Source organism: Boleophthalmus pectinirostris, unplaced genomic scaffold (genome assembly GCF_026225935.1).
Source record: "Boleophthalmus pectinirostris isolate CB_2022bp ecotype Guang Dong unplaced genomic scaffold, ASM2622593v1 HiC_scaffold_9, whole genome shotgun sequence".
Lineage (NCBI taxonomy): Eukaryota > Metazoa > Chordata > Actinopteri > Gobiiformes > Gobiidae > Boleophthalmus > Boleophthalmus pectinirostris.
This window is the reverse complement of record NW_026571541.1, coordinates 8549318-8569144: the sequence shown is the minus strand read 5'-3', so window position 1 is coordinate 8569144 and position 19827 is coordinate 8549318. Positions and strand designations below refer to the sequence as shown.

Here is a 19827-nt window from a genome sequence, read left to right as displayed (position 1 = left end):
TATTGTGAGATGCATATCGTGATAATATCGTACCAAGACATTTGGATATGATTACATCCTTAGCAGTAATGCATTATTTCCCCCTTTATGTATATGTGCATTGTGAAACTTTTCTGCTTTTCTTTTTCTCCATGAAGATGTCATTACTTTGGCAGAAATTTTTCACAGTATGGCATTAAACCTTTTTATCATCACGGAGACCAAACCAGACCAAGTTACAGGTCAGATCTGTGGAGATTCAACCCCGCTCATGGTCAGAATGCCTGTTTTTCTAAGCGTTTTTGAGCTATAAATTCTCCTGTAACTGAAAGAATTTAAGACAGACCTGTTTAATGTCACACTGAGGAACATTTCAGGCAAAGAAACGAGAAGGAAACAAGAAGGTGATGAACCCACAACCATAAAGTTAAACAGTGCATCTTTGTATTTAGACTTCTATAAGAATTTTGGTGTGCGTTTTGTGTTTCGTTTGATACACAGTGAGCATGTAACATAAGTCAGTATTAGCCTTTTTCTACTTCTTCTTCTTCTTCTTATGGCCTGATATCCGCTCCTCCCTGGGGTCATCACATATGGATACATGCTCCAGCTGGATGGGGGGGTTGCTCTTCTCACTTGGCCTTGTCTTATAAGAGTCCTTTTTAACAGTGTCACTGGGGGAATGAGCCACGAAACCTCCTCTACTTCTGTGCAACATCACACAAGCAGATAATCTTAATGCACAATCATCCATCATGTGTCTTCTCAGCAGGACGGGAGGGAGCGCCAGGGGTTGAGGAATAAATGCATAATGATCTAAAGGTCATGTGACAAAGAGGCTGCTGTCAAACAAAGCAGGTAAAACTGCCTTCATTAGAAACAATGGCACTTTGTTGGCATAGCAACCAGCCATAACATTATAACATTACGATCGCTTGCTGCTGAATTATGGTACATTATGGTACACGTGCTCATCTTCTCCCGTCTAGACAATTACAACTCCCTCCTCTCTGGCCTTGACTCCAAATCCATCTCCTGCTTCCAACTGGTTCAGAACGCAGCAGCTCGGCTCCTCACTGGGTTTAACACACATCAACACATGACCCCTGTATGTGTTTTTTAAGAGTTTAAGATTTACTGATAATTTTGAAAGCTCGTTTAGATCTCGCACAAAGTTGCATTTCAGAACTTTTAACCCACATTTAATGAGCCCTCCCTCAGTCGCAGATCCTCAGACAGGTCCCTGGTGGTGGCTCTAAAGTTCAGGCTGGAGCCTTTTCAGTCTGGGCGTCTCGACTTTGGCGCAACCTGCCTGAGGAGATAAGGCTCACACCATCATTATCATCTTTTAAATCACTTCTTAAGACTCATTTTTAATGGTTGGCCTTTCTTTAGCTAATTTTAGCTTGATTTTACTCCTTCTTTCATTTTTTTAAAGTAATCATTGCATTTATTTATATAGTGTCAAGACAAGACACCCAATGCACTGTACAGAGCATTATTCATTCACTCCACTCTCAGTGGTGGTAAGCTACTATTGCAGTCACAGCTGCCCTGGTGCAGACTCACAAAAGCGAGCTTGCCAATCTGCTCAATTAGCCCCTCCGACCACCACCAACACTCACTTACACTCCACTTTCATACTAGACAATGTGAGTGAAGTGTCTTGCCTAAGGACACAACGACCCACTGTGGCACCTGGAATTCCCAGTCGTCTCCCATCCAAGTACTAACCAGGCCCGGCCTCTGAGCTTCTGAGATCTGATGAGATCAGGCTTTGACAAGCTGGCCACTTTAAATTGTTTGCATCATTGTCTGTTTTTGTATGCCTTCTGTTTGCTATTTTTATGGGTTTTTTGTTGTTGTTGTTTTTTTGTATTGTTCTTTCCTGCTTGTAAAGCACTTTGTAAACCTTGTTTTTAAAAGTGCTATAAATAAAGATTTATTATTATTACTATTATGTAAGTGGGTAGCGCAATGTTATTGAGTGAATATTTTTGCTGCGTGTTGTCTGCATCTAATTATGAAGCGTTTCACTGTCCAATAATCAAGAAGTGCGCTTATAAACTCATCATAGTGAATAATTGGGATGCTCTGAAGACATTGGGTAAGTGAGTAGTAACTTTGGACCACTGTAAACTGTTTAAAATGAATTATTTCTGTTATTACTATTTTTTTTTATATTTTTTTTTTGCATTTTAAGATGTAAAAAATCAGCTACAGCACCTTCAACAGTCAATCAAAAAAAATCATTTAAGAGATCATTTGATTTAAACAGATGTGAAAACATGTAGTGAAAGCTGGTCTTCCTGCGATGCCCAACCCAAGAGACAAGCCAGAAACCACTGGAGCTCAAATTACAGTCAAATATTGCTGATTTTGTGTTCACAGTATCAGATTACACCATGTATTCCATTTGGCAGCTCGTTATAATGTTTTGCTTGATCAGTACATATATCTGTTGACCACATGCACATTCTCCCATAGGCCTATTTCCCCGGGCACACACATGTTTAGGTTTTGACAGATGAGATTGGGGCCCCTGACTGACAGCTATGATTTGACTTAGGGGCCCCGTGCTGTGGAGCGGTGCTGAGCCAGCTCCCTCTGTCAGGATTAAGGTGTTCACACTGCGTACAGTAAACCAGCTACAAAAATACATTCAATCACAAGTGCATCTCGAGCCCGTACTCATAGGAGGCGATATGACGAGAGATTGGGCTCATTTCCGAGGGATTATTATCTTAAAGGTGCATTGCGTAACTTTTCTGGTGGAGGGTCCGTCAAATGCTTTTCTCCATGGAGATGCTATTGCTTTCAAACCTTTCTGTCCAAGACCAAACCAAAACAAGTAACAGGTCAGATCTGTGGAGAGGCAACCCCTGCTCAGTTAGAATGCCTGTTTTTCTAGGTATTTTTGAGCTATTAAACCACTTGTAATTGAATAAATGTAAAGTAGAGCTGTTTGAATCACTGTTTAATCACAGTGTTTCCCATTCATAGACCAACCTGTGGCGCAGCAACACAGAAGGAAAACCGAGCACCACAAACTGATTCTGCCTCTTTCCCTTTAGTAGTTTCTTATATCTAATTATAGTATTTTATTTGTATTGTTATATAAAGAACATGTTAGTCCATTGAGGTTCATTTGGTCTTCCAGTCATTTATGTTATTAGGTTCTTTTTTCAGATCTAGAGTTTGTTTTTCATATCTGACAGTTTCGACTGCTTGCACTCTTCTTCAGAGAGCCAAAACCTGTATAAATCAGCTGACCGGACACATGGCAGCAACATCACGTGACCACTCTGAGGAAGAGCGCGAGTGAGCAGTCGAAACTGTCAGGTATGAAAACAAACACTTGGTCTGAAAAAAGAACCTAATAACATATTATAATATTGGTTGAGCTATAGGTCTTGAGTTAAGTATTTGAGATAAAAACCCCAAGATTTACTTGGGGTTTTTTTGTAATTAATTCCTTGAATGTCAAATCATCTAAAGTTCAGGTAAAAACTAAACTTTAACGTCAATTTTAGTAAGTAAATCTCAACTTGAAACTTCAAACACAGGTCTTCCACTAACATAATGAGGACACTAATGAGGAACCTCATGTGTAAATTTATGTGTAGGTTAACTGAATCAAGAAATGGAATTATAACGTGCTTGATTAATATTAAGCACCCAATGTTACGCTGACATCTGGAAATGTTGGGAGAGCCAGCTATATGTATTTTAATTCTACTTCAGTTCACATCATTGTAGGTGTTTTTATGTGTATGTGTGTGTGTGCTGGTGGGTTTATATATGAATAGTGTTTTGTGGGTGTGTGTCCTGTGTACGGTATGGACCCTGAGTCTGTAAATAAAGTTATATATAATTTGTATGAGCAAAGTGTACTGGCGCGCCTTACAGTCACGTCTGATCGGGGGAGGGGGCACAACACAACGCTACTTGTTCTGTGGAAAACACTGTATTTCACTCTTCTCTCCAATGTTAATGCTTCCACACATGTTAAAGATGCACCATGGGACTTTTCTGGAGGAAGGTCCATCACTTGCTTGTGTACATGTTTTTGTCAAGAATGTTTCAGAGTAAGGCATAAAATGTAACTATTACCATAGAAACAAGCAGCAAACGCTACCAGGCCCAAGTTTGCAGTTCAGATTTGTGGAAAGGCAACCCTCCTCACACACTACAACAGTAATTGAATAATAAAGCGAGACTATGGTGACCAGACATCCCTATTTCCCCGGGATCGTCCCAGTTGTGAGTCCCAGCAGATTTATCCAAAACCATTGATTTGTCCCAGTTTTGTACACGAAATGTCCCTGGTGTCCCTATTTTTGACCAATTTGATCCCTGCCAACAGTAAAAAGAGGCATACACTGACATTTGTTTAGGTAAAATATTAAAACTACTAATAAAACTACTTAGAAACGACCAATACACAAAGAAAATGTGACTATATTGACTCACATGTTAGTCACGAATGGTTTCTGCAGAACAATTTTCCTTCATTACGCACTGGATTCACAATTCTTTTATTACCAACCACCAAAAAATGAAGATGTCCCAGTTTTTTATTTTGAAATTCTGGTCAACCTCGTTTTAGTTATTGTTTGTCAAGATAACTGTAATTTCTCTTTGTAAATGTGTGTTTAAAGGCTGGAATTTTGCACAGTACAACATTGAACAGTTCTATTCGATTACAGCTCATTTATAGCTCAAAAATACCTTGAAAAAAGGCATTCTGACTGTGAGCAGGGTCGCCGCTCCACAAATCTGACCTGTAACTTGGCCTGGTTTGGTCTTCATGAAGATCGAAAAGTTTAATACCAAACTGTGAAACATTCCAGACAAAGGAGTAACATGTCCAAGGAGATAAGCATTTAATTTAATGGACCCTCCACCAGAAAAGTTACACAACGCACCTTTAAGATAGAGATATTAAACTGTTCTTTGTAAGGGCGCTGTACTAAGTAATTACCAATCAATCGTGTTCACACTTGATGTACTTCTACTGCGGTCCTTATTGATCAAGTATTACTACAAGTTGCGGCAATAATCTCCTTAATTGGCTTTACCATTGTCCTATCCGAGGTGTGTAACCAGGTACATATCAGAAACTACATTTAAAGCCCCAGTGTGTACTTTTCCAATCAGTCCCCAGCTTTGTTTGGACCGGACATAAAGTCAATGCGCTGGTTAGAGCTTTAATCACTGCGTTACCATTGGAGTCAGCGCTGGTTCATTTGTGTTGCAAATGGGCCCCGTCTAAAGACTGTTTTATTAAGAGCCCGCTGTCTTATGTCAAGCTCCACTTCCTCTTCCATTACTGAAGATCAATAGGAGGCACAGGGGAGTGGACCGGCATGAGTAACAGACCGGCGGAGACGAGGATGAGGCGTGTGAGGAGGTAATACTGACACCAAAGAGGCTTGACTGATGCGTTTGATCAGAGGGGGTTTGCAAAGACACAAATCATTAGAGAAACAGATAAATGGTACTGGTCACGTTTTTTTTTTTTTTTATATTGCGCTTTTCCACGTTCAAGGCACATTAAGAAACCATTCATACACAGACATTGGAGGCAAGGTGGGTTACGTGTTTTGCTCGAGGACACACCGACAGCTCAACCAATCACGTTTTCTGTTGAGAGCAAGATTTGAACAGCCAATCTTCGGAACAGCGGACAAACGCTCCTCGCCTCAGATATGTTGTATAAGTAGCTCATCAGGTCTGCGTCTAATTTTATAGCGTTTTTGTTCTCTCGTTATCAGGAAGTGCGTGTTGCATGCTAGTTGTTGCGAGCTTTAACGTCACCACAAAACTCATAAGATAAGTTAAGTGTGGAATAACTTTAGACCACTGCAGACAGTTTAAACTAAAGGAACAGTCCAGAATTTTGGATATAGGATCTAATTCCCTAGTGAGCCAGAGTGCTGGAGATGTGCGGAGACACTTTTTTAAATATTCCATCCAGTCCTTGTATTTGCAGAGGTCACCTATCTTACCGGCAAAGTAAAATTCCGCTGCTGCCAAAAAAATAGATCCTCAACTTGCGCCGACTTATGCGATGCAAGATTAGTTTTATTTCAAACTTTATTCTAGTAACACAGACATTCACATCGACAGTTTGGCGTAATAATAGATTTGCTTCGGGTGCTTTGTGGAGTGGTAAGTGGTAAGTTTTTAGTGGCACCAGCGATCTCTGCAAATACAAGGACTGGATGGAAGATTTTAAAAAGTGTCTCCACACGTCTCCAACGCTCTGACTCACTAGGAAATGAGGTCCTATGTCTAAAATTCCAGACTGTCACTGCCTCCCTGTACCTGATTTTGTTTGGTCCTGTTAAAGTACTGGTCTTGTCCGGGCTTAGTCCTAAATTTGAAATGGCGGGTGTGTATTTATCACATTATAGGGTCAAAAATCTCAATACACTTATACTCACTCAATTTATGGGATTCTGTCTTCCTGGTTGAATGAGTTAAAGTTCAGATATGGCATCATTTAGATTAAGGTTTTGATTGATCATGGAAAACCAAAATTTGTGTGGCTGCGTGTGTGTGAATGAACAACTTAAAGGGCTTATATTGTGCTATATTCTGATCTGTCCTCATCACAAATATATCTGTTGTGTTTCGTTTCATTCACACATGTTTAACACACAAATCCTGCATATTTAGTTCTTATCTCAAACAGAAAACAACAAGAGGTGCTCCATAAGTGCACTTTTATAATCTATACACCTTCACTAGAATCATTTGGATGATTTCAACCCAGGAATTGCCCATATTTACTGAACAAAAGGTTAAATGTAGCTTTTAACTTGAACTTAACGTTTAAAGTTTTGAGCTTCGGAGATGTAGACAGACTAATAATGAAGGATTACTCAACTGCGTGAATGAACAAAACACAACTCCAGGTCTGTTTTTGATGAGGGAACAAGATTATAACGTAACCAAAAGCTCACAAGAATCAGTTCCGTGTAATATAAGACCTTTAAAGCGCAACGTAAATAATGTAAGAATAATAAAATATAGAATAGACAAAAAAAAAAAAAAAGACAGACTTACTCGAGTACTATGAATGCAATATTATAAATGCAACTTCCTTTCCCCACCCCTGGAAATAGGAACACAGCTCAGGTACTTGGGAATTGCACAAAGCGATCAGGCCCCATTGAATATGCAGGCTTTGTGTGTTTGAGCATTGTACACTGTGAATATTCATACATGCCCATATACGCACTTATCTGAACAGGCCCATCTCCAGAGCCTGCTGCATAAACACACACTTGTCTATCTGCTCATATACTGTGTGTGAGTCAGACGAGAGGAATGGGGCAACGGTGCCGTCATGGTGGGCTCATACACAAAGGAGTCGGGAGGGGGGTATAGATAGGAACCAGAGATGCACTGTCTATAAGGGGAGAGTCGCTTCAGAATGATATTTGTAAAGAAAGTACAGCAATCCAAACATACGTACTAGTTTGTGCCATGTTTGATTTGTGTTATAGAGATTTAAAGGCACTGTGTAACTTCTGGTAAAGGGTCTGCCACCTGCTTATGTCGTGAAATTGTTACTGCTGTGCCTGGAATTTTCACTGTGTGGTTTTCAACTGCCTCTGTCTCTACAAGCGTTTAATAGAGCTTTTTCACAACGGTCGGAAGTGCCGTGATGTCAGGTAAACGTCACTTGCATCAGTGCTTTTCTGTCGCAAAATATGTGTGGAAATGTGTCACGTATTTCCCACCAGCTTCATAAATTTACCCCATCACCAAATCTTCAACCAACAAGGTCGATAAAGAACATATTCTGTCCATGAAGAATTTATCCACAACTATCAAGGTAAGAAAGACAAAAACGTAAAGGTGAACAATGACTGGCATTAACAAACTAATGTTATGGTCATGATCAAAACATTCTTGGCTGAAGATTTGGTGATGGGCCAGATTTATGAAGCTGGTGGAAAATATGTGAGACATTTCCACAGATATTTTGCCATGGAAAAGTATTAACGTAACTGACGTTTATTCTACATCGCGGCACTTCTGGCTGTTCCGAAAAAGGACTATAAAACACTTCTGGTAGCATTATCGGCTTGTCTATAGAGATAAGAATGTTTAAAGCCTGTGGTACATGCCAAGCAAAACAAGAATATCTCCATGGAAACAAAAAGGTTTTAAACACTCCGTCAGAAAATGTACACGTAAACTAGTGCGCCTTTACTGAAAACAAATGATGTAGAAAGAATGCCAAAAAATTTGTCATATTAAACAAAAAAACACTATTTGTAATCTCTCATCAAAACGTCAGCAGTTACAGATGCTGAGAAAATATCGCTGTTGTGTCCTTGGGCAAAACATTTCATTCTGAGTCCATGCCAAGTTGGTCACAGTGGAATTTCTAAATAAAAAAGATATAAATGTTGACAGATAGATACACACATGGCATGCATTAAATCTAGAACAATAACATTAAAGGTTGTATGGAGGATTTTTTGTTTTGTTTTGTTTTAAATTGTCAGTGAAAGTTTAAAATACCATTACAGAGACGCAGCAGCCTTGTAATTATGATGACCAAAAAAAAAAGAATGAAAATTTATCAACTGTGGATGTAGTGAGGCCAGATAAACATCAGCCAATAGATAACGAGGCTACCTCATTATCTATTGGCTGTTAGGTTGTCAATCAAACTCCCTAGTGTAACTGACTTGCCTGCGCGCGGGGATTACGTAGTTTATGCAGCGGTTCTTAGAGGCTTTTTCAAACTGTAGCTTCCTTGCAATTCACACATAGTTTGTTGCGATGGCAGACGAGAATCCATGACCAGCTGACCGCAAAAGAAAGTCAGTTTTTGAGGTCGATGAAAGAAGAAGAGAAGAGGAAAAGGAGCGAAGCCAAACTGAGTGACTGTGACTGAAGCAGACGAAGGGGCTAAAAACTGATGTGTCGCTAAATTACATGTAGACGGGTCACTTCAACAGTAATTCTGAACGCGCACTGGCTGTAAACAAGCGTGGTTTCTAGAGTAAGGAGGCGGGAGGAGGTGTTTCTACTGAGGGAGCTGTGGAGGAGGAAGGTGGTGTCACGCATGCACACCATTTGAAAAAGGAGTGTCGCTGTATTTCGCTTCCCTTAAAAAATCCTCTATGCAACCTTTAATTGAAATTGAATGCCCTCTTAAAGGTTCTATTAAAGGTTCTATCATTAAAACAGGCTTTAATGAGCTTTTATAATGTTGTTACCTCATTGTTGTTTTATATCATTCACACATGTTTGAGTAACCCTTTATTATTAGTCTGTTCATATTTCCAAAACTCAAAATGCTCTGTTCCACCTTGCGATGTCACAAAGGTTTCAAGTTAATGCCTAAATATGCAGGATTTGTGTGTTAAACATGTGAATGAAACAAAACGCAACTCCAGGTCTGTTTAATTCATACTGAAATAACTGTAACCTGTACGAACCACCTCTTCTCTTTCGACAATCTCCTGGCAGTGCCCCGGGATCATGCAGGCACCACTAACCTGTCCGGGTCTCCTGCTGTTTCCACCAATCAGACGTGAGAGTTCGGCGCCCGGGGACCAATCGGTTTTGGGATTGGGAGCGCATTAGAATGAGTTTAAATTCATGTCAGCGGTGATGCCCCAGATTACAGGCTGCGGTTAAAGACTGATGCACCGGAGCCCTTCCACAGTCAGGTACAGTGTGTTCCACAGAAATCTAATCAAACATTCATGTATTTAGGAACAAGGCAGAGGTACGTGAAAGCCAGGGAGCAGTCACTAGTTTCAAGGGGTTTCAAGGTTATTTTGTTCTTGTTTTTTGTTTTGTTTTGTGTATAAAATAATAAACATTTGAATGATATGTAAAAATGCTGAGAATATAGATGCAGCTAAAAAAAATGTATACTATTTTCCATTTGATATGTCTGAAATGTTCCACAGTATGACATTAAACAGCTCTACCTTACATTTATTCAATTACAGGTGGTTTTATAGCTCAAAAATACCTGGAAAATCGGGAATTCTGGCTGTGATCGGGGTCGCCTCTCCGCAGATCTAACTTGGTCTGGTTTGGTCTCTGTGATTGTGAAACATTCCAGAAAAAGTAATTACGTCTCCATGGAAAAAAGCATTTGATGGACCCTCCATGAGTTGCATAATGCACGTTTAAGACAAAAAAAATTATATAAGACTTAAAATATGTTGGGGGTTTTTAATAGCTGAAACGCATCTCAATACAAAATACAATACAAAAGTCATTTGGGCTCCATTTTCTAAGTTTTTATTTATTTATTTATTTATTTATTTATTTATTTATTTATTATACCAACAGCCTTTTACTGTTGATATGTCTGATGAAAAAGGAAAATCAAAAATCTATTTTTCTTATTTATTTCTTATTGGTGAAAAAAAAAAAAAAAAAAAAAAAAAAAGGAACACTTCAAAAATGGAGCCCAAATTACATGTTTCTTTTGTCTTCTTTTTTTTTTTTTTTTTTTTTTGCCGCTCAGGGCTTCCCTAAAATTCTCCATGGGACCCTGCACGAACAAACTTCTATAATAATAATGCACCTTTAATGCTGCTATTAGTATAACACTTTAGTTACATTTTTTGTAATAACATAAATCTAGTTTGTCCCCAATATTTCTCTCTATATATGAAGAAATAGATATCTCCATTTTTAAACATTGTCAAAAAGTATGTTTCTTTTTACCATCTTCTACAGATATTATCGATGACAATAATGTATAGCAGCTTTTATCAAGGAAGAATGGAATAATATAAGAGTTGACTGCAAGCCTCCAATCACTTATCTGTTTTTGCAAATTAACTCCTTGTATATGTCTTGTCTGATGGGTTTGGCAACACCCACACCACATTATGTATAAGTAAAAAGCTGAGTGGTGGTTTCCTTTAACCAGAGGAAGTCCTTTGGGTGCTGTTCAGGTCGTGACTTCCATGTCCATCTGTGTGTGGCCTCCTCCCAGTGTCACAAACCTGTCCCTGTGTGGGTGTGGACCTCTGCCATATCTGCTGCTCCAAATATCAATAATTACTCATGCGAAAAGATCTAGTAGTCCGAATTTATGGGATGTCCTAAAAAGATAGTGTAGAGACTAACCAAGGACCAAATCAGTAAACCAAACTAAAGATTACCAAATGGAGACATGTCAAAGATAAACAAGATAACCATAAAACATAAAAATAGAACGAACTGGATTTAAACCAGACTTAAATGGAACTAAACTAGGACTTTGTATCCATAACAAAGAAACCAAGGCTGCAGTGGATTCATAATTGTTTCTGTTGTTTCTGTTCCTGGTGATAACGAAATCCTGGTTTAGTTCTGATGTTGACCTGGTTTGGTCTAGTTCCTTGTTTAGGCATGTTCTCATCCAGGTTAATCCCAGGTCCAGGGCCAGACCGGAACCATACCGGGACTGAGACCGGGACCAGATGAGAATTGAGACCAGGACTGAGACCGGGAACAGGATCAGGACTGAGACTGGGACTGAGACCGGGACCAGACCGGGACTGAGACTAGGATCAGACCAGGACTGAGACTGGGAACAGACTGGGACCAGACCAGGACCAGACCAGGACCAGACCGGGACTGAGACCAGGACTGAGACTGGGACTGAGACCGGGACCAGACCAGGACTGAGACTGGGAACAGACTGGGACCACACCAGGACTGAGACCGGGACCAGACCGGGACTGAGACCAGGACTGAGACTGGGATCAGACCAGGATTGAAAAGGATTTAGTCCTGTTTTAGTCATGTTTTAGTCCAGGTTTAGTCCTGGTTCAGTCCGTATGCGGCTCAAAAGTCCAGCATCACAGTTTAAGTCACGTAAACGGGAAACAGCCGTTATCCGTTTTTTTTTTTTTTTCATTATTCATTTAAACTCAAAATCGAAAACTGAAAAAAAATAAATAAATAAATAATCGTTATCTTTTTTTTTTTTTTCATTTTTGTTTTGGAGACAAATAATGAAGAAAACAGCTGTTTGTTTGTTTTTTTTTTTGTTTGTTTGTTTTGTTTTCTTATTTTTGGTTTTATTTTGAAAAAACAAATGAACAAATGATACACAGATTCAGGTTTAGTACCAGTTTAGTCCCACAAGTGGACTAAGTGAGTGTGACATCGCCCACGATGTTCGGCTCCAGTCAAATAAAGCTCACCGAGACTAGCGTTTACAGGGGTGAATTTGGAGCTGTGTTCCATAATTAAAATTCCAACCACAAGGATCATAGCAACAAAAGAGCCAATCTGCAGCGAGCGAGTTTAGCAGGGAGCGGGCGCTTAGCAACGCTGTCAATCAAACCTGTTGCTAACGCTGATGTTGATGATGTTGTTAAAGTTCATGTCTTGATTTACAGAGAAAATAGCGAAATAAAAACACCAGGATCATGCAGAGCGGGTTATTACATCAGGGTCTGGAATGCTTGTGCGCACACCACACTTTGAGAAGCCCTGTCTCTTCACCTCAGCCTCTTGTTTCCTCCTCATGTGTCTCCTTGCCCACAGACTTCTTCTAATGTGTCTGTGGTGTTTTGGCTCCGGGTCCAGTCTGACTCTCACTGCTCCTCCAGAGTCTCAGTGACCCATCATTCATCACATCACCACCGGACATCACACTCTCCTCTCTCACTCGCGCCTCTCTCTCTTCTCTCTCTATCGCTCTTTCTGCTTCCTCGCTCTATTATCTCTTCTCTATCGCTGTCCCTTTCTTTCTCTTTATTCGCTCTCTCTTTCTCTCATCTCTCTCTCTCTCTCACTATTCTCGCTTCTCTCTCTCTTCTCTCTCCCTCTTTCTCCTCGCCCCCTCTCTCTCCCTATCCCCTCTCTCTCTCTCTCTTCTCTCTCTCTGTCCTTTTCTCTCTCTCAAGCTCTCTCTCCGTCCCTCCTCTCTATCCCCCTTTCTCTTTCTCTCATCTCTTTTCTCTCTCTCCCTCCTCTATTTTCTTTTCTCTCTCTGTCCCTCTCTCTCTCTCTCTCTCTCTATTTTCTCTCATATCTCTCTTCTCTCTCCCTCTCTCTATTCACTCTCTCTTTCTCTTCTCTCTCTCCCTCCTCTCTCTATTCTATCTTCTCTTTCTCTATCCCTTTCTCTCTCTGTTTCTCTCTGTCCGTCTCTCTCTCTCTCTCTCTATTTTCTCTCATATCTCTCTTCTCTCTCACTCTCTCTACCCCCTCTTTCTATCCACTCTCTCTTTCTCTTCTCTCTCCCTCCTCTCTCTATTCTCTCTTCTCTCTCTGTCCCTTTCTCTCTCTGTTTCTTTCTGTCCATCTCTTTCTCTCTCTATTTTCTCTCATATCTCTCTTCTCTCTCCCTCTCTCTACCCCCTCTTTCTATTCACTCTCTCTTTCTCTTCTCTCTCTCCCTCCTCTCTCTATTCTCTCTTCTCTCTCCCTGTCTCTTTCTCTCTCCCTCTTTCTCCTCCCCTCTCTCTCCCACTTCTCTCTCCACCCCCTCTCTCTCTCCTCTCTCTCTACCTCCCTCACTCTCCTCTCTCTGTTCTGTTTTCTCTCTCCCGCTTTCTCCTTCCCCCATTCTCCCCCCTCTCTCTCCCTCCCCCTCCTCTGTCTCCTCGCCCCCCCCACTCTCTCTATTTGCTCTCTCTTATTCTCTCTCTCTCTCCCTCTCTCTCCTTTCCCAAGTTCCATCATTCTCTCTATTCCAGCTCTCTTCTAGTCTCTTTCACTTTCTCTCTTATCTCACTACCTTTCCCCCCACCCTCTCTCCTTTTCCCTCTCTCTCCCTCTCTTGCTCCTTTTCATTCCTCTCCTCTTTCCTGTCTTCCCCTCTCTACACCACTCCTCCCTTGCTCCCCCTTTCTATTTTTTATCTTTTCTATCACCCTTTTCCTTTAATACCTCTCACCGCCGTTCCTCTTCCCTCCCTGTACCTCTCTCTCTCTCTCTCCCTTCCTTCCTCTCTCTTCATATCTTTATTCTTCCATTCTATAGCTTCCGTCTCCTCAAACCAAACATAAAGTCCTTTCCACGTGTTTCCCTTTTGGAGATATTAATACACTTCGAGCTTCGTGCTTGCTGGATTTGCTGTACAAACTCAAACTCCAAATCAGTTCATTGTTTAGAGCAATAAAACCACATTGCATATTTTACCAGCGCTGCTCTATTGTTTTATTTGTCATGGCTTAGTCCAGGCTACCAAATAAAGCAAGTGACTCAAATATCAATCGTTGCCTCATGTATATGAAATGTAACCTGACATTAGGGATTTAACGATACCCAAATCTCACGGTACGATATTATCACGATATTCTGTACGATATTATTATTATTATTGTAGACAGGATACTTTTCGTTTTAACATACTTTGACAAGACTTTGGTGTGAATTATTACTGTCATCGAGCCAAGAATGAAGGTAAAAAAAAAACATATCTCTTCATGTTGTCTGCACTGAAATGAATCATGGGATATGTAGTTCCCTATATGTATTAAATGTTGCTACTATAAAACAAAGCATTTAAGAAAAGGAACTTGTTATTCGATACTTGTAATTCGATGACGTACTTGTAATACTTGTCATTTGATACTTGTAATTCATTGACATATTTGTAACACTTGTAATCTGATGATGTACTTGTAATATTTGTAATTCGGAACTTGTAATTCGATGATGCCCACGATATTATTTTGAGAATTTTGACTATACGATATTGATGATGTACTTGTAATACTTGTAATTCGATATTTGTTATTTGGAACTTGTAATTCGATGACGTACTTGTAATACTTGTAATCCGATGATGCCAACGATATTATTTTGAGACTTTTGACTATTTGATATACGATGACGTACTAGTAATACTTATGATTCAATACCTGTAGTTTGATGAAGTAATACTTGTAATTTGGAACTTGTAATTCGAAGACTCCCATAATATTATTTTGAGACTTCTGACTATAGGACATACTTGTAATACTTCTAATTCGAAACTTGTAATTCGGAACTTGTAATTTGATGAAGTACTTTTAATTTGATACTTGTAATTCAATGAGGTACTTGTAATGCTTGTAATTTGGAACTTGTAATTCAATGACGCCCATGATATTATTTTGAGAATTTTGAATATACAATATCGATGATATACTTGTAATACTTGTAATTCGATATTTGTTATTTGGAACTTGTAATTCGATGATGTACTTGTAATACTTGTAATTCGATACTTATAATTCAGAACTTATAATTGGATGAAGCCCACGATATTATTTTGAGACTTTTGACTATATTATATCGATGACATACTAGTAATACTTGTAATTTGATGTAATTCAGAACTTGTAATTCAATGACGCTCATTGTATTATTTTGAGACTATATTATATCGAAGATGTACTTGTAACACTTGTAATTTGATGACGCCCACGATATTATTTTGAGATTTTTGACTAGACGATATCGATTACGTACATGTAATACTTGTAATTTGATACTTGTAATGTGGAACTTGTAATTCGATGACGCCCACGATATTATTTTGAGACTTTTGACGATACGATACCAATATATTTCTGTTACTGTTACATCCCTAAATGTCCTAAATATGAAGTCAAAATCATTATCTCCATTTCTCTTCTCTCCAAAAACAAGTCTCAAACTCTCTCTTCCTTCCTATTCCCTCCTTGACATAAAAATTTCAGCGACACACAAAATTGGACCATCCATTTCTCCTCATTATTTTCCTCGTGAACCCTCTGACATTCACATACTCTATTATTAAGCAGCACTACTAACCAGCATTACTCAGTCCCTCCAGGCCATGGGCAAAGATTTGAACTTTGAATTCATATGTTATCCGATGAACTACCTGCATGCGGTCTGTTCATGTGCCCGGCTAAACCACCGCTCTGCAGTCAAATGCCCACAAATGCCCACTGCCGGCTGAGAAATCCAGTCTGTCTCTCCGCTCGGCTGATGGGGCCTCTGTGGCTAAACCAGTCATAAATTATTTCTCCTCTCGCGGCCTACAAGAATAAGTGATTCAAACTAAAATACAAGACATCTGTGTGTGGAGGAAAATACATAAGTTATACTTTGCTGTAGTGACAGAATTGTTGAAGAACGGGTCTCCATTGTGATGTTTATTTAAAGGTCCTGAATGACGCAAAATGGACTCTTGTGATCTGTTGTTACCTCCTCAAAAACAAACCTGGAGTTGTGTTTTGTTTCAATCACACATGTTTGACTAATCCTTGATATTTAATTTGTTTGTCGGTCTACATCTCCAAATCTTTAAATGCTCTGTTCCACCTTGTGATGTCATGAAAGAGTAGTTTTCACATTTACCTTTACCTTTTGTTTAGTAGAAACTAGGGCTGAGTATCATTAAGAAGTTGCAGATACAATACATACCTCGATACAAAGGCCACGATACGATACATATCTCAATACAGTGAGCTTTTGATTCAATATGCTATATTTTAAAATTATTCGATACCATTCAGTAAAAAATGACGGCTAAATAATGACTGTGATGATTAAAATGCACATTTTAATCATTAAAACAGTGAAAATGTCAAATATGTCACGTAAAAAGGTTTCCTTGCCCTGAACAAGCAACAAAACTGTAGCTCTATAACAAAATAATTCAGTGAAATATACCAAAAATACTCAATAATGGCAATATATCAATATAGCAGCCCACGATATCGAAACTGTATCATCACATTAAACGATACGATATATTTATATATCGATATTTCAATATTTTTGCACACCCCTACTAGAGACAGTACTGATTTGATGATTCTAGTGAAGGTGTATGGAGTTTAAAAACACAATGAAGGTACCTTCTGTATTACCACATGACATCACAAGGTGGAACAGAGTGTTTTCTATTTAAGAGAAGATTATTATTCATCATGAGTTATAACATAGATCAGAAAATAACGTAATGTGAGTCCTTTAAATGTGCGCTACACTGAATTTTTCTGTTGCTATCAGCCAATCCTAGTTGTCTCCATGGAGATATTCTTGCTGTCTCTGAAATGTCCCACAAAATGGCATTAAATGTATTTATATCCATGGAGACAAGCAGGTGGCATCACTTGTAACTTAATTAAATAATAGATGAAGATGTATAATGCCCCACAGCAGAACCTTCTATAACATCTTTATAAAGACAAGCAGGTGTCAGACCCTCCACCTAAAAAGTTGCATAGTGCATCTTTAAATCACTATTGAAACCCTTTTTGAGTTGTATTTTATTTTTATGTTGACAGTCTGTTCCCCAAAATGGTAGTTACAAGAGCTAAATAACAATATGTGAATACAAAATAAGAATTAGAGGATTATCTGGCTATTACAAGTGCACAGGCCTGGACTCTTCATATACAAATATTAGAGAAAAAGCTCCAGTTTTCCTCAATGATCCCTTCTCCTCTTGTGTCTAAATGTCAGAATGACTACAGTGGATACAGGGACACTACGTCCAAACTAAAGCCTCACGCGCAAGCTAACCCTCCATCATGTCAGTCCCAGCAGGATTACAGCTAAAGCCCCTCACTCGCTTTAGCCACTTTGGACAGCCCAGCCCTGACAGAGCCACAGAGCTGCTCTTTGAACATACAGCAACAACACACCGTGAAATCTGCTGTCAATCATCACGCCTGTTTAATGTTTAAGATGTAATCATGTAAATTCATTAATGTGCCAATCATGTATGTTAATCTAAACATGCCAGGCTATGACGCTAAAAAGAGGAAAAACTGGATCCAAAGGAAAAGAAATTATAATCCTTTGATTTGGTAAATTTAGATTTTCAGCAGTTTTACAGTGGATATTCTAAAAAGAACACTGTGCACTATGAGCCCATTCACAATCTCCCACATGCATTCATCAGTGTACACACACACGGGAGCAAAGATTGAGTGCCTTGCCCAAGGACACGACAGCCGATTGAACTGTGCAGTTATAGATGTTTTAACTGCACAATTAACAACAGGCATACATTATTGTAAATCTATATATTTTCAGTAAAATAATGACCATGCCAAGTTTTCACATTTTGGATATTTATATAATATAACAAAGCACTCATCATATACTCTCTCATCTTTCAGCTCCACCCTGTCACCAGAGGCACTCACCTTCCGATCATAGTAGAGTGCTGTTGCACGGCGGCCTCCAGGAGGCGCTCTAAAATGGTCCATTCTCCCATGGCTGTAGATCTGAGGCAGCCGGCGGGCGCAAAGAACCGGGGTGCTGTGCTGAGTTTGGGTGCTGTGTCCTCTCCGCTCGGCTCTGAGGGCTCCTGGACCCACAGCTCCTGTTTACTCTGCTCAGGCTCTGCTCGCTCCTGTTCACTCTTCAACTGTCCACACGTCACCTGTCCACACGTCACCTGTCCACTCTTCACCTGTCTCTTCTCCTGTCCCCTCTGCTCCTGTCGCGACTGTCTGCGAGCCGCACTCAGCACCCGGGCAGCGTCAGGTGGGACCCTGGCGAGGAGGCGGTTCAAACAGAGTCCAAATCTGCTCAAAGCCTGGATTCTCTTGTGCTCGTCTCTGGTGTGGTCCTTTCTGTTCCTCAGACGCTCAGACATATAAAAGAGCTGTGGAGGATCACTGCTGCATGTGCCTGGTTCAAAAGTCCTCTCCTCTCTCTTTGTGTTTCTCTGCTTCACGTGAGGGGTCTGTACACCTCTGCTCTCTGTCCAATCCCTCTGCACGTGAGTGTGTTTACCTCCGAACAGCTGCTGCTCACTCCTCACACCTGGACTAACACACACCAACCACCTCCAACACCAAACTCACTGCTCCTGAAAAACCATCAACAGTTTGTGCAAATCCATACTCCTCTATCTTCTCTCCTCTTCTCACAATCTCTTCTTTTCACAGCATTCGGGTCCATAATTTCACATGAGCACCAGCGTTTAATAACACACGCTTTTCCTTCTTAATCTCCATTTTGTTCAAAAGTCCTTGTTGAATCTCTCTCTCCGATGCACTGTTGCTTCTGGCTCGCTTCAGTCTTCCTCCTCCTCCAACACGAGAGCCGCTCGCTACTCAACCGCAAACCAATTATTCCAATGGTGACAGGTCTTGCTTGGACAATCTCACGTGTGGTAGGATCCGTCTCTCCTCCTCTCCTCTCCTTCCTTCATTCTGTTCTTTCTTTTCTTTCCTTCCTTGTGCGTTTCAGCCACCTGCCCGTGTTGAGTCCCTGTGCACGGCAGTGAAGGCAGTGGCCAGTCCGAGCGTGAGCCTCCAGGATTAGAGAAAGGAATCATCTCCCCATGCAATGCTCCTCCCCCTCCCTCTCTCTCCTCTCTCCATTCGTGTTTATCCCTCGCTTCCTCCTCCGCTTCTACAACCACACACTCCATTTTTCATCATCATGTATATAACACTAGCTTTGTGATTTGTGCTTTTATACCGTGTTCTACCAGTATTATGGGGCATTAGGAACGTCGTCGTGGCGATTAACAATTTAAAACTACACACTATATCTTTTTTAATGTCCTCAAAACAATGCTTAAAGACGAAATCCATAAAAGAGAGGTTCATTCATTTGCGGCTATTGTAAGCAGTGGGTACATTTGCATGGCCAGTAGAAATCAGATAACTAGAATAATCAGATTACCCAATAATTAGATCTGGTTTTTGGTGTGTGTTTACAAATCTGATCACTGAAAACACCTAGTGACGCGTGTGGGTTAAGCAATTGATTTTAGATGAACTGCTGTATTTGGAAGACAAAGTACGATGCATTTAAAATCGCTCTTTCAATCTTTAATTTAAAATGTTCTCATTGGTTTTTGTCTTACAGTTACAGATTTAAGCCTTTTTTGCATAAATT

General features: G+C 40.0%; 1 protein-coding gene across 1 annotated transcript in view; it reads right to left on the bottom strand.

Annotated features, from left to right (window-relative positions):
- Window positions 1-18187, bottom strand: part of LOC110153606 (gap junction delta-2 protein) — a 63504-nt gene extending 45317 nt beyond the window's left edge. The window contains exon 1 of the mRNA XM_020917516.2: window positions 18117-18187. Within this exon, the coding sequence (XP_020773175.1) occupies window positions 18117-18187 (71 nt within the window). The remainder of the gene's footprint in view (window positions 1-18116) is intronic.
- Between the last annotated feature and the right edge of the window lie 1640 nt (window positions 18188-19827).